This window comes from Vanessa tameamea, chromosome 5, assembly GCF_037043105.1.
Source record: "Vanessa tameamea isolate UH-Manoa-2023 chromosome 5, ilVanTame1 primary haplotype, whole genome shotgun sequence".
NCBI classification, from domain to species: Eukaryota; Metazoa; Arthropoda; class Insecta; order Lepidoptera; family Nymphalidae; genus Vanessa; species Vanessa tameamea.
The window spans coordinates 12,118,497-12,132,915 of NC_087313.1; the positions used below are offsets into that span (position 1 = coordinate 12,118,497).

Sequence of the window (14,419 nt, forward strand, 5' to 3'; positions counted from 1 at the left end):
ATCTCTCAGCCATTATAATTCCATCTGGATCAATATCATTCATAACTTACACATACTCGCACCGTGTTTGTTGTTCGGCAACAAGTTTTGTTCCGGCTTAACTGATAAATATTATAATAACATTAGGTACTTTGCATAATATATTCATAAATGATATTATACTTGTATCAACCTCGTAAAATAGTCCATCTATTCGTGAAAACGGAATGAAGTTCACCGTAGTAGATTCTGAGTTTAGTGAATGCACGCACAGACAAGACTTGATGATATATTTGTGTATATTATTGTTTAATATCTATATCTTCTATGACGTCATTTAGCTGTCGTATCGTAATATGTCAAATTTCATATGAATCTGTTAATTCGTTCGGACCAACCGACTACCGTTGTGACAATTGTTCAGATAAAATTTTACATTTCAAATAATTGTAAGATGTGTTATAAACTTATGCAGAAATGTTTTTTTTTTTATGTAACATTAAAAAGTATGAAATATTTGTATTTAAATTTATATTTAACATTTAATAAATATAAGTATGAGCTACTTGTTGCTTAATTTATGTTTATAATGAATCTCGTGATCGACGGTGAAGAATCATGATGCATATTGAGTCGGATGATAATCTGCCGCATGTGTATCCATCAATCCCCCCCCCCCCGTGAATAGCGTCCCATCCAGGGCCTGATTTAGAGGTCTGGGAGCACTGGCAACAAAGGCCAAATCTAATTATATTCCAAATAAATATTTTTAGTTGAGTGCTTGCATAATTAAAACAAATTATGTCATGTTTAACCGTTGGAATTATGACGTTTTATATATTAAGGCCGGCCGTTATCACATCTCGTTGACAGAGTGAGCCAGAGAAATGTAATGGACGTTTTTTACAATTTATTTAATAATATTATTATTCCTCAGGTAACAAAACTGCAAGGACACATAGCGCGCGTTGGCGCTCTGGCTTGGAACGGTGACATACTAAGTTCCGGCTCAAGGGATAGACATATAAGGCAAAGGGATACGAGAACACCACGTGAGTGTTGCCATTTTCTTTTTCTATTGTTTAACAAAAAACATACCATATCAAAAAAAAAAACAGTCATATATTTGATTCGCCAATATGTTGGCTAAATATTGTAATGCCTGAAGAGGTAAAATATATTATTGGTAACAACCTATAAATGGCGGTCCATAGTAAATATGACTGGGATACCATCGAATCATCCATAATGGCAAAGGAATTCAAAGTCACCCCTTTCAAAGCCACGTTTCTAGTCAACAAAGATGTCGCCTGGAAACTAATAAAATATATATATTTACATATATTCCCGAAATATAAATTGTGATGCTGCCTGATGTTTGGTTGTAAAAACTTGCAGGCACACTAAAATTACAGACACTTATTTAAGATAAGATACACCAAACTCCAAAGCCGCGGACAGGATGACTGTGGAGTTACAAATGTAGCAATAACTATTGTAATGTAAATAATTATTGAAAATAATTGTTAAATGTGATTTCAGCGGTACAATCGTCTCGGGTACTTCAAGGCCATAGACAAGAAGTGTGTGGATTGAAATGGTCGCCGGACGGACAGTCGCTCGCTTCAGGCGGCAACGACAACAAACTCTTCGTCTGGTCTATGGTATGTTGTTATTTTTATACAATTTTTTATATTCCCTCCTTTATATTCAATCTTTTGGAGCTGAATTTTATGGTAGATTTTTGGGCTCTGTCGCTTACTTTAGAATCTGATTTGATTTTTTTTTTAAATCGTTTTATTACTAAAGATGCGTTGCAAATTACTAAGTTCAATTTTACTTTAATTATTATGAAGAGAATAATTTGTTATCCAGATAAACATAACAGAAATAAAATGTCATATTAATAAAAATGACAAAGAATAGTTCGAAGCGTGGCCTTCTTCCGGGACACAGTTTATTTAATTTTTATCTAATACGTATATATAACGCGGCGTGTGAATTGTGTCTTGCGGTGTCCCGCGTTTTAAACATGTCACAAGTTTTGTGGTTTAATGATTTATCGCGATTCGGTTTCCTGTCAATTGATATATGATTTTTCCCATCACTAAAAATGTGTAATAAAAACTACTACTAACTAAAAATATGTACACATTTTTGTATTAAGGGGAAGGCTTAGAGTTAATCTTACGTTTACTCTGCTCCAGTGAGTCTTGGTGGATTTAAATCGTGTAGAATTTCATGCGACACAATTTTTTGCCCACGACGTTATACTTCATTGCCGGTCACGATATTAATTTTATCAATACAATTTTTACACATTCGAAACCTAATTTTTGATGTCCGGAATTTAAATTCGAACCACGTCCAAGTTAATGGTGTTAACTTTTCGTATAGGATAATATGCGCAAATGATGATGCGATGTGGTGTGTAATGAAATTGTGTGTGCGTGTGTGCAGCACTCGACGTCGCCCGTGCAGACGTACTCGGCGCACGTGGCGGCGGTGAAGGCCATCGCGTGGTCGCCGCACCAGCACGGGCTGCTGGCGTCGGGCGGCGGGACGGCCGACCGCTGCATCCGCTTCTGGAACACGCTCACCTCGCAGCCCATGCAGTGCGTCGACACCGGTACGTACACGATACCACCGACCCCCCGCCCTCTCGGTAGAGTATACTCCGTGCTCTCGTGCCCCGCGGGGTTGCGACGGCGTGGCTTTCATGATATACATTATTCTAAGATACAATCATTGTCATGCGATATATCAATTTTTTTATTTCAATATAAAATAACTATCATTAGTATGAGAAATTACCAATCTTTTTTTGCGATTATAATTTTTTTTTTTTTTTTTGTCTCTGAACTGTATAAAATTGTTGTTTTATTTAATGATAGTTCAGTAATGGTTCAGTTTTTCAGGATTTTTTTATATATTTACGTGAATAGATTCATTTTGTGTAGTCATATAAATAAGATGTCAATTTGTATGTCAAGGAAAGCTAAAACATTTAAGATCTATCAAACCATGTTCATAATTTAAATATACAAAGTCTGGAGAGCAGACGAAAAATATTAGCAATGAAATTTTTATTTAATTTATTTAACAATTATATTGACCGTCCGGAAATTTTATCTAAATTTTACTTAAACATCCCTCACATTGATTCCCGTAATGTGAGTCATTTCTTTTATACCAGATTATATAGAACGCAAGTAGGAAAAAAAACCATCACATCGAGATTATCATTGTTATACATCACCATCGGTATTCAAATAAAAGATTTAGACATATGTCACGATAGTGGCCCTCAGTTCAATCGAATAATAAATACATATTTGTGCTTAATTCTATTTTATGGTTTATCTTATTGGTTTAATTAATTTTTATTCATAATATAATAGTTTTATTTTTAATTATTGCTTATGTTAATTTATATTTTCAATACTATAATTCACGGTGAGACTACCTGTAGGTAGTAGACCTTTTGCCCTGATAATTATGAAATGTAATTTATTTTTTTATTTTGGATGTAATATTGTATCTACTGTTGATTGTCCTAATGAAAAATAAAATAAGGTATTGTAAATACTACGTCACTTGTTACAGGGTCACAAGTGTGCAATTTGGCGTGGTCGAAGCACTCGAGCGAGTTGGTGTCGACGCACGGCTACTCCCAGAATCAGATCTTGGTGTGGAAGTACCCATCTCTCACTCAGGTATTGCTACATTCCTATTTTTGGTACCGTGTTGTACTAAGATTTAAAAAATACTACCTATATCGATAATCATATTGTACTTTATGATATGGAAAGAAATAATTAAAAAGTACGATTTATAATATTAACAAAACATTAAATCAAAAGAAAATTTAAAATAAGAAATGTAAGTATTTAATATAATAATAATAACCTATTGATGTGTTTGAGATTTGATTCGCAAAATGTTCTTCATTCAAAATTTGACTTGTCTGTTTGGGCACAGCACTAAGATTCCGTGAAGCGAGTTTATATAAAATTATATATGTTAGTATAAATAACAAATAAAAATATGAATATAAGAAATATATTTGTAATATCATATTTGATATCCATCAATATCATATTGCAATAATGCCCTTACAAAGTCGTAACATTCGCAACTCACAATATGAAACAATAATTAAATGATATATTTCATTTCAGGTGGCAAAACTCACCGGTCATTCGTACAGAGTTCTATACTTGGCTCTGTCTCCGGACGGCGAGGCGATAGTCACCGGAGCCGGTGACGAAACGTTACGTTTCTGGAACGTCTTCTCGAAGACACCGTCGCATAAAGAGAATAAAAGTGTTTTGAACCTTTACACGGCGTTGAGATAAACTGATAGTGTTGCTAGCTAAAAGGTGATTTTGTAATTTCAGTATGGCAACATTTGACTAACCTTTATCTGTGTAATCGAGAAGTGGTATAGACTTATTAGTTTTTTTTTTTCTAATCATTCGTGTTAGATTGTGGCCGTGATTTTCCTTTCTAATCTTATATTTAGTATATTAAATATTGTTGCACATTGCGACCGTTGATTTGTGAACTCTTAGATATATTTATTTTTCCTATGGGATTATTTGTTTTTATATATAACGTTAACAATACTTTACATAGATATAATATAGTTATTATATTCTATGAGACATCGTCATCAGAAGATATTCTCGTTGATTATAATATATATTATATACATATATAATATTTAGTATTGAATGTCATTCGTATTGCATTTTTACATAATCAAACCATTGTGATGTGTTTCTATTTTGTAAAACTGTACATAAGTTTGTCTATGTAATATACATTATGTATATTTCTTTCTTAATCATATATCGATGGCTATGTTTACGTTTATACGTGTTACGTTTTTAAAATAAACGTTTCAGAGATTGACTTTATAGTCAATTGTGGTTTCCCGTTTATTTGCGCAAACAAATTTGTGCGAATTAATGTGTGCGTACGTCATAAGTTTGCTTACGCATCTCAGAGATGCTGCAATTGGTGATTTATGATTACTTAACGCTTTGATACACGTTATCTGTCGTATGGAAAAATAGTCTCTCTGGTACTTTAATTGGATAAATAAGGTAAGAAAGTCGATGTTGTATATTATTAGTTTAAAAAAGTAAATATGACAACTTTATAACTATCAAAATGTAATTATATTTTTATATAAATATAAGCTATTGACATTATTATTTTTTTTACATATGTCATATATATTTTTTTAATATTAGTTCTATATTAAAATTGACTTTCCGTATAAATGTTATGAAAATATATTTTAAATACGTATAAAAGTAAACATAGTCGTAAATGCTTTTTACAAATTATGTTGTTTGTAATATTTTCTATATAACTGTATGTTATTACACTTTTAATGTTGCCTGATTGAAAAATAAAATAAAATCGTGCATGCGTTCAATTTCAAACGTATCTAATTGATAGTTTCAAGTGTAATGACAGGTGAGTGTTTAGATGCGTGTACTTATTTATGTAAATATTACTTTGACTAGCTTTTATCATGAATTTTTGGAACCATTTTTTGATGTGTGATTTAGGTAGTCTTGAAAAATAATAAAAAATCCTTGTGTATATATTTGGTGGGAACATTAATGTTTCTGATTTCTTTAGTATTTGTATAAAATAACGATCTTAATGTAGTTTTTATCAAATTATGAATAGCATTGACTCTAGTGCTATCCATGTTAAAATAGTTTTTTTTTTTTTTATTTCAAATGCCCTTGCCTTCTTATGATGTCATTAATAAATAGTCTTAGGTTATTAGTAATGTATATCTATTGGCATTTAATAATATATGCTGTAAGCAAGGATATAGGTAGATATAGTATATAAAAGACGGCTAATAAAATTTAAAGGTACCTCCCATGATCTCATAATCAACTATGATCTAAAATATGGCAACATTATTTAGTATTAATTCAATTTAAAAAGTTGTGCTATTGACTTGTTTTAGTTTATTTATTTCTCCATTATTTATTTAGTAAAAAAAAAAAAAAAGAAAAGTTGTCCGTTGGAAAATTTACAGTTAAATTATAGATAGTTAAATTCAGTTTAGTTTTAAGTTTAAAAAATATAATTTCGCTTGAGGTGTGATTAGTTTCCTATCTGTTTGTTTGTGTGAATGGGACCAATGGTGCTAGTTGTATTGTGCACAATCTCATACATGACGGCACTAAAAGTATTGCGATCTCTTTCGCCCCACCTTAATTAAATAGGATAACAATGCTTTAAATACGTCATTAAGTTTATATATTGCGTACAAAAAAAACTGGTACCATTATTTTAACGAAATACTCGCACTTCAGGCAAAATTTTAGCTGTACGAGGTACCTTCTAAATATCAATTTGTTTAAATGTATACTTATATTAGACATATAACAAATTTAAATTGGATTTGTGCAATTTAGGTTATATTTGTGTGGTAGCGTTTTCGTTTTTTTTGTTCGTTTGAGCTGATATTGATTATAGTCCTTTTATTTTTGTTAAAATATATTCACCATCAGAACATGAATATTTGTTTGAATAACACGAACAAAAAAATATGTCTATCGTGGTTTCTGCTAATTGGGAATATTGTTCTCATATATAAATTCTCTTTTAGCTTAACTTGTTTTCAAATTAAATACATAATATTTATGTGCATCTGAATGTTTGACCTAAAGCGGAGATAGGGTTGACAAAACAAAGTATGTTTGATTCGTTTTCTGTCCGTACCATCGGGTTCCGGATTAAGTGATGTATGTATGTATTTTATAACTTATGTGTTAAAATGAAAAGGACTATTCAATGATTTGCTTCCGAACGGAAATAGAAAACGCACTTTAGATAAGACCGATGATACGAACTACACCAAATATTAACGTTTCGCTCTCGTTTAACCTAAAAATTAGAAATTTTGTGTTACACGTGTTATTTTTTTTCTTCTAAATATAGTGTCCAACACTATCGGAGTTTACCAATCATTGGGTACATTGTGATTTGCTTTGATTAATATATATTTTTTTTTAATTTTTATTTTCTAATTTAAAATTCGAACTTTTTATAACGAATGTCTCCTTTTCTTTCTTTAGACTTTTCTGAATTTAAAAAAAAGAGAAGTTTTTCAAAGCGACTAATTGGACCTAATATTTAGTTTTTAAGGTGTCAGAATTGGACCTAACTAACGAACCGATATTTTTTTTTTAACCGATTATTTAGCATTTAGTGATGTATATTTGATCCTAGTTTCATTATATTCATAGATTAAATAGTAATACTCCATATAGAACCATTTTATCATAGACAATATCATAATAAATGTCACGCTTAACATATATTTTTCGCACTGATTAAACGTATTAATCGATATTTTAAGGTTATTAAAAAGTTAGGTCCATTATAATAAAATAAAAAGAATTATTTATAAATAGAGAAATATATAATATATTGAATGCACCTATGTAAAGATAGACTGATATGTTACTTGTATTGTAGAATAAAATATTAAAATGTGTGATTTACGTATTTTAGTTTTATTTATGGTATGTCCTACTCGAGTACTTGTTCATTACCGACTGTCGGTGGTATATATCTATTCAAACATGAAGGTGCGCTCCTCCACGTTAAATATTTATAGGTATAGTAACAAATTTAATCAGAATTGTATTTTTTTTGCTGCTATTCTTATATTAGTGAAGACAAGAGTCACGCACATGCCTAGGCTAGGCATGCCGATAACAAGTTAACGTGGTAACGCACCTTCGTTAGTGGATAGATCTATAATTCATTTGAAGCCCTACTTACTTTCGATTAAGTTTTTCTTAAGTACTTGTCTAATTGATCACATCTTTATTTTATCTGGAAACTAAATGTCCCAAAATTGTCACTGCAACCTGGAACTAACGTGATACCCGTTAAGCATTTGGTCTTGCGCCTGATCTTTTTTCTATTATCAAATTTACGTGTTTTTTTTTATTTGAAGGTAGGTCAAGCAATGTAGGCGGACTGCCAAATGGGCCACCTTATAGTAAATGATTATCACCGCCCAGGCATTGGCACTAAAAATATAAACGATCGCCTTCATTGCGAATGCGCCACCGATCTTAGGAACTAAAATATGATGACCCTCGTGCTGACACTGGCAAAATATTCAAAGTGGAATATGAATATGTTTGGCGTTGAAATGTTTGACGAGTGACTGGTTCGATTGTGCTTTCTAAAGTTTTGGCGTAATAAAATGCCAAACACCCAATTTAAAGCTGTAACTAAGACTACGTCGACAGAGAAGTCAACGGCCACGCGATACCAGGAAACTACCTTCAAAATTCAAAATAATACACACGTAATATACTTATCATGCTTCAGTATTTATTTAATATAACATAATGTTTCAAAATCGTGATATACATTCAATGTGAGTTGACGTTTTTACGCAAAAGTCCATATAGTTTATTTAATTCAATAACAAATGAAGTATACTCGCGTGAATTCACATTATGAATAAGGTACGGAACTTGTTGGTCATTGGCTGCGACGTCGTTGATTTCGTTCCTATGGTTTCTTATGATATCCGAAACTACACCCAGTTGGAGCAGCATATTAGCTCGGTTTCTCAAGAAATCGCCGCCCGCCGCAACTTTTGCTTCGACTTCAACGTTACAGGCGTCGATGTCGTCCGTTGATAAGCAGAGCACATCTATTAGACTGGTCACCTGAAATATTTTGAGAAATTCACTATGAATGCGTAGTAGTGATTTTAAGTGAATCATTGAGTGAATCACCGATTCGGAAAGAAATAAATCAATGAGTTTTAATCAAATGCAGTTGTATCGTAATGCTCCACTGCCTGGTTGAGGGTATCATTTTGAGGAGATGATTTGGCACTTATTCCACCACGTTGCTCCAATGCGGGTGACGCTTGCCTGGTTCAGTATACTTTATCTTCAAGTTGTACGTGTTTGAATGAATATTCATCGAACCAAATACAACGATCGTTCTTCCTAATGTATATACATATATATATTTATTAGGTAACTGAATATTGTCAGTAATGAATTGTAACTCTTAGTTATATATAGTTTACATTAACTTACAGGTTGGATTCCGGCTTGTGCTTCAGCTAAGATGCTGTTTACTGGTTTGGAAGCTTCACCGTTGTAATTTTGCCATATCACCGGTACGTTATCATTAAGTACTTTTAAGGGATCATATTCCTTAGCGTTCTTATGGTAAGCTTCTACTAGCTTGCCCGTTACAGCTGCTATCATTCCGTAGGCAGCATGTCGTCTGAACTCCGGATTAGTGATGTTGCGGTTGTCGTAGGGTCTGAAAATTGCAATTGATTTACCTTTTGTAACTATCAGAAGCAGTTTTAATTAGGTTTAATCGATTATAATATATTCATTCGTGATGATTTAGAGTGGAATGTCTTTTTGATGTAATTTTTTCTCTATCTTTTCCGCAATCTATGGGAGTGATTACGTGAAAAGGGACGGAAATCGGTAACAGCGCTATTTTTATTTTAACTTACTTTAATTTTTAGATTTAACCAATGAGCGTGAGCGCGCTCGATGTTACAGTTGGTCGTCAAATGCCTCCAAACCATTTTATGAAAGGACATCATAATAATATTTAAAAGTGTGATGTTACACATAATACGGGGCTACTGTAGAACTCGTTTTTAATTGTTATTCTCTTGTGTATACAAGACTCTAAAATGATAGTCTTAATCACTTCCGTCGAGTTCGTTATCCTCTCTCTAGAACAGTTCGATTATGTTAATATATTTTTTATAAAGGTTGTAATATTAAGTCTAGAGTATTATTTCGTTTTGTATGTGTATTCAAAATTATGACTTCCATCCGGTAGAAATAAATAAAGCTAGAATATTATATTCCGGGTGTTAGTCGTGCTAAACCAGAATTAAGTGAATGATTGTATCATTGATATAATAGCTAGCTAAGGCTGCATGGGTTCAAATTCTGCTTCATATCAGAAATAGAAACGATATTGTGTTTTTTTCGTCGGGAAAATCGCAGTCGGAGCCCGGAGCTTGGAGTTTGGAGTGGTGGCAGTGATTACATTCGTTTGCTGATACGCAATCCCATCGGTTTATGAGTACGAAAGAATAGAGAGCATTTGTGTTTGCGCACACTCTTGTGGAAAAGTCGCGCAGTTCAAGAGTTTCGCTTGGAAATTGCCGCCGCGACCGAAATCACTCAGGCGGACTTCAAGTAATATCTTCGTTTATGATCTTGAGAGAATTGGTTTTCTATTGGAACGCGACCGTCAATAACATTTAAAATTGTTATAGTCCAATAAAATTACTTCTTTAAAGTAGGATCTTATAAGCAGTTCTGTAAAGTTACCTTTTATTTTAACATCTGTACTTACATATTCTCCTGCAAATATAATTTAGCACTTTGAAACGACGCCTTTGATTGGACGTATGGCGGAGATGTTGCCCTCAAGCCTGGACTCCCAACAACGGCGTGAACGCCTACGACCAATAATATTGAAACCAAACCAAGCATGACTATAATCTGTAAAAAATACACCAATTAACAATCAAAGAAATAATTCTGCGGCCTGATGCTAAAAGGGCCTATATCAATAGCCCTTAGCAACCACTCATCAGATATTCTACCGCCAAACAGCAGTACTCGGTATTGTTGTGTTCCGGTTTGAAGGGCGAGAGAGCCAGTGTAACTATAGGCACAAGGTTGGTGGCGTATTGGCGATGTAAGAAATGGTTAATATTTCTTACAGCGCCATTGTCCATGGGCGGTGGTAACCACTTAGCATCAGGTGGCCCAATTGCTCGTCCGCCAACCTAAATAGCATAAACAACTAAATAAAATTATAATATTAGTATTTTTATTATTATATTATTATTTTTCCAAAATTTTATTTATTTTTTGGTTGAGTTGATGCAGAGTCCTTAGTGGCTTTGGTCGACTTATAAGAGCAATAGACAATATTATCAACAATTGCGTTTGAGTATAAATGTTTGATAACATTTATATTAATTTGATTGTATTAGTTATCAAAAATTGTGAGAAAACTATCCGGAGCAAAAAATCACTTGTGTCATTATTATAACATTTCGGACAGACAGACATGTGATCCTAATATCTTTAAAAAAACTTCCGAAACGTATTTCCTATCGGGACAAAACTCATACTTATATATAACATAATTTTTTTTTGGTTTACATAGAAAAGTTAATTTCTTGTAATTGTAAGAAATTAAATAATATCTACAATTATATATTGTGCACTTACCGAAGAAAAGATGCGGATAGTATTGATTAAAATCATTGCTAATATTTATATGATGCGTAATTAGTTATGGTCATTATTTTATTTTTATAGAACAGGTCTTGTAAACTTATGGTACGTTATTTTTTATATGGTTTAATTTGTTTTTTTTTTAAATATAACCAATACCGTCCTTACCATAGGGCACACAGGGCACGTGCTTAAGGCCCTCATCCAGAGAGGGTCCCAAAGCTATGTATATTTTCTAAATTTTCATATTTGTAAATAATAACTAACATATTTATCAAAAGGCTAGTGACGATAGTCGATATCAAAAGTTGAAAGCTATAAACGTGTTCTTCATGATACAAATAGATACACTATAGCCATAAGATTGTACAACCTACGAATTTACGAAAATTACTACAACGTTCATTTGAAACTATACAGCAAGGCCTGGCAAATTGTTTGTACATGGTAGTAAATATCGACCAAAAGGGCCCAAATTCCATGGGTGCCCGAGGGCCCCAGCATAGCTTGAGACGGCACTGAATATAACGCAACTGACCCAGCTATTATGCGTGATTATTAATTAAAAATTTTGTGTTAAAACTGCGCGAGGTAAAGGAAAACATGGACGGATGAAAATCCACTAATCTTCATTGGAACAGCGCCGTGGAATATGCTCTAAACCCATTCCTCAATAGGAGAGGATTCTTAGCTCACCAGTGGGACCTTTACATGGATTGGATTGAACTGTTATAATAATTTCATTTGTTTATGTAACGTAACCGTATTTTCGGATTTAATTTTGTTTATGTGTTTTAAATGATTCTGTTTTTTTTTATGTATGATTATGTCGTTACCAAGTTTATGTATGTTTAGGATACGTCTCGCATATTTTGAGAACAAGGTGATTATCATTAACATCATTCTCTTGGTTATATTTATTAGAGGCGGTGAATGGCATTCTGCTAAAAAATATACGACAGACTCTTAGAGCCGCCTGATTGACGCTGTGCCTTCTAGGGGACATTTTTTTTGGGTATTACGTTACATATCAGAATGACGGGTGTACTCAACAAAAATCCCTCGGCTCTCGTGTCATGACACGGCAAGGAGCGCAATTTACAATATGCACTTAAAATCAATTTTATATGACGCTTGAAGTCATAATTTTATATAATTCAGTGTTTTTTAACTAATACAAAAAAAAGAAACAAAATATATATGTTGTTTTTCTAAAAAGATGTCAAATGGTGTGTTATTTTTATAACCAACCCAAATACTTTGTTTATATGCGAGATATATATATATGAATAATAATTACCAATTACGTAAGTCCAGACCTACGAGTATATACGAAGAGACAAAAACTATTCCTTAAATTAAATTATTATTATTATTCTCTTCTACGTGACCATGATTTATACAGTAACTATTTTTAATTCTTATTTGTATATGATTAATAATAATTTCTTTGTAGTTTTAAGACATTTTTTTTTTTTGTAATTTTTATAATTTATATTTTTTACGATTCGTCGTCACAGAGTAACAGAAACTACACGATGAAGTTGCTCGCTAAGCCGCTCGGTCGAACTTCACACTTATTTTATTTTATTAACAATTTCAATTATGAATGTTTAACACATATTTACGTGATATTTATTGTAATAATAATAATTTTATTATTTTGTTATGTGAAAGATCTATTGGTGATCCTTGGGACTCGTATGTCGTGATGGCAATCGCAATGTCATTTTTTTTTTTTTTTTTTTATTTCAAATAGCATCAAGTTCGATGTTCCACATCTGCCTGTGAAGGCTACATTTTTCTTTCAAACGCAAGTTAAATCATGCTTTACTAGCTTTGCCCCCTGATTCTATCTGTGGTAATTTTCCCATACTACCTCAATGTCAAATTTTATTACGATTAATTTGATGGTAATTTAAAATCTATTGAACTTTTGTAAATAAAAACAATATTAATCTGTAGGACAACTTTGTGCATATGCTGTCTCCACATCCAGTAACATATACCGGTAGCTTCATTTGAGTTCACTTGTTTGCACTACGCGCTCGGTCTATCTTTTTTTTTGGTTTTATGTCTGAGGATAGTGTGGATGAATTGCGGCATGAGCGTTAGTCGTACGAAGAATAATTATTATGTGTCAGACACCAGACACCGTAATACCGGATAAAGGTCTAAGGGATTACGAGAAAAAAAAGAGTTCGATAGAGGAAACAGTCCATGCTAAGGCTCAGATTCGGACGGAGCCAAAAGATACTGAAATTGACTTAGGTTTCTTATAAAAGTGATATAAAATTGATTTTTATTAAAGTTTTATTTTGAACCAGCGATCCAACACAATAGTATTCATGTTTTTGACAAATAGGTTATGTAAGTTATATAAATATAATTTTAAAACGTGCATACTTAATTACATTTTTAGATTTTCATCGAATATTAACACACCAATTGTCATCATAATATGTTTTATTAATGTTGCCGAAAAAGTAGTGTTATGTTTTCAGGGTTCATGAATAAATTTGAGTTTCTTTATTCTATATTATCTTTTAAATGCTTGAATAAGGGAATAGTGGAGTGTTTAGACTCTTCACATTCTCAAAAGTTACACAGACAATATTTATTTGGGAAAAATAAAATGGCAGCATCACGACTATGAAATGTGCACTAAGAAATCATAAATTTCACGTTCAAAATTCAAGCATGTATAACCGAACATTTAGTCGGCGCATGAGGTATTTACGAAGAATTGCGGTAGTTCTTCTAGCTTGTTTCACAAAAACCAGGCTTAAATCATAATATTACTGAAATAATATCTTATGTTATTCCCGAATAAATTAGTTATCTGATGATGAAAGAATTATTTAAATCGGTTCAGCAGTTTGTACTGAGCGCCAATATGTAATTATTAGGATCTCTTTTTCTTTAAATTCATTAAAGTAAAAAAATTTAAACTTTCATTTCCAAAAGAACCTATCAATTTTAGAGCTACAACTTTTGTTACTTACAATATATATAATGCTATATGCGATAGAATATAGATAATAAGGTAACCCAAGAGCCGAGATGGCACTATGACTAGAACATCTTCAATGTTCATCTTAACTGAAAATTGCGAGTTCAAACTC

At 32.4% G+C, this 14,419-nt stretch overlaps 2 protein-coding genes across 2 annotated transcripts in view; one reads left to right on the plus strand and one right to left on the minus strand.

Moving 5' to 3' along the window:
- Positions 1–5,875, plus strand: part of Fzr (fizzy-related) — a 44,361-nt gene extending 38,486 nt beyond the window's left edge. Inside the window, exons 6-10 of the mRNA XM_026628750.2 lie at positions 917–1,031; positions 1,522–1,643; positions 2,440–2,608; positions 3,586–3,695; positions 4,161–5,875. Of these exons, the coding sequence (XP_026484535.1) occupies positions 917–1,031; positions 1,522–1,643; positions 2,440–2,608; positions 3,586–3,695; positions 4,161–4,337 (693 nt within the window). The 3' untranslated portion in view covers positions 4,338–5,875. The remainder of the gene's footprint in view (positions 1–916; positions 1,032–1,521; positions 1,644–2,439; positions 2,609–3,585; positions 3,696–4,160) is intronic.
- Positions 5,876–8,361: 2,486 nt separating this feature from the next.
- LOC113392549 (uncharacterized) lies at positions 8,362–10,578 on the minus strand. The gene is made up of 3 exons (XM_026629043.2): positions 10,399–10,578; positions 9,099–9,330; positions 8,362–8,717 (listed from the first exon to the last, which is right to left on the minus strand). Exons 1-3 carry the CDS (start codon positions 10,536–10,538, stop codon positions 8,415–8,417), a joined length of 675 nt encoding a protein of 224 aa, XP_026484828.2. The 5' UTR covers positions 10,539–10,578; the 3' UTR covers positions 8,362–8,414.
- Between the last annotated feature and the right edge of the window lie 3,841 nt (positions 10,579–14,419).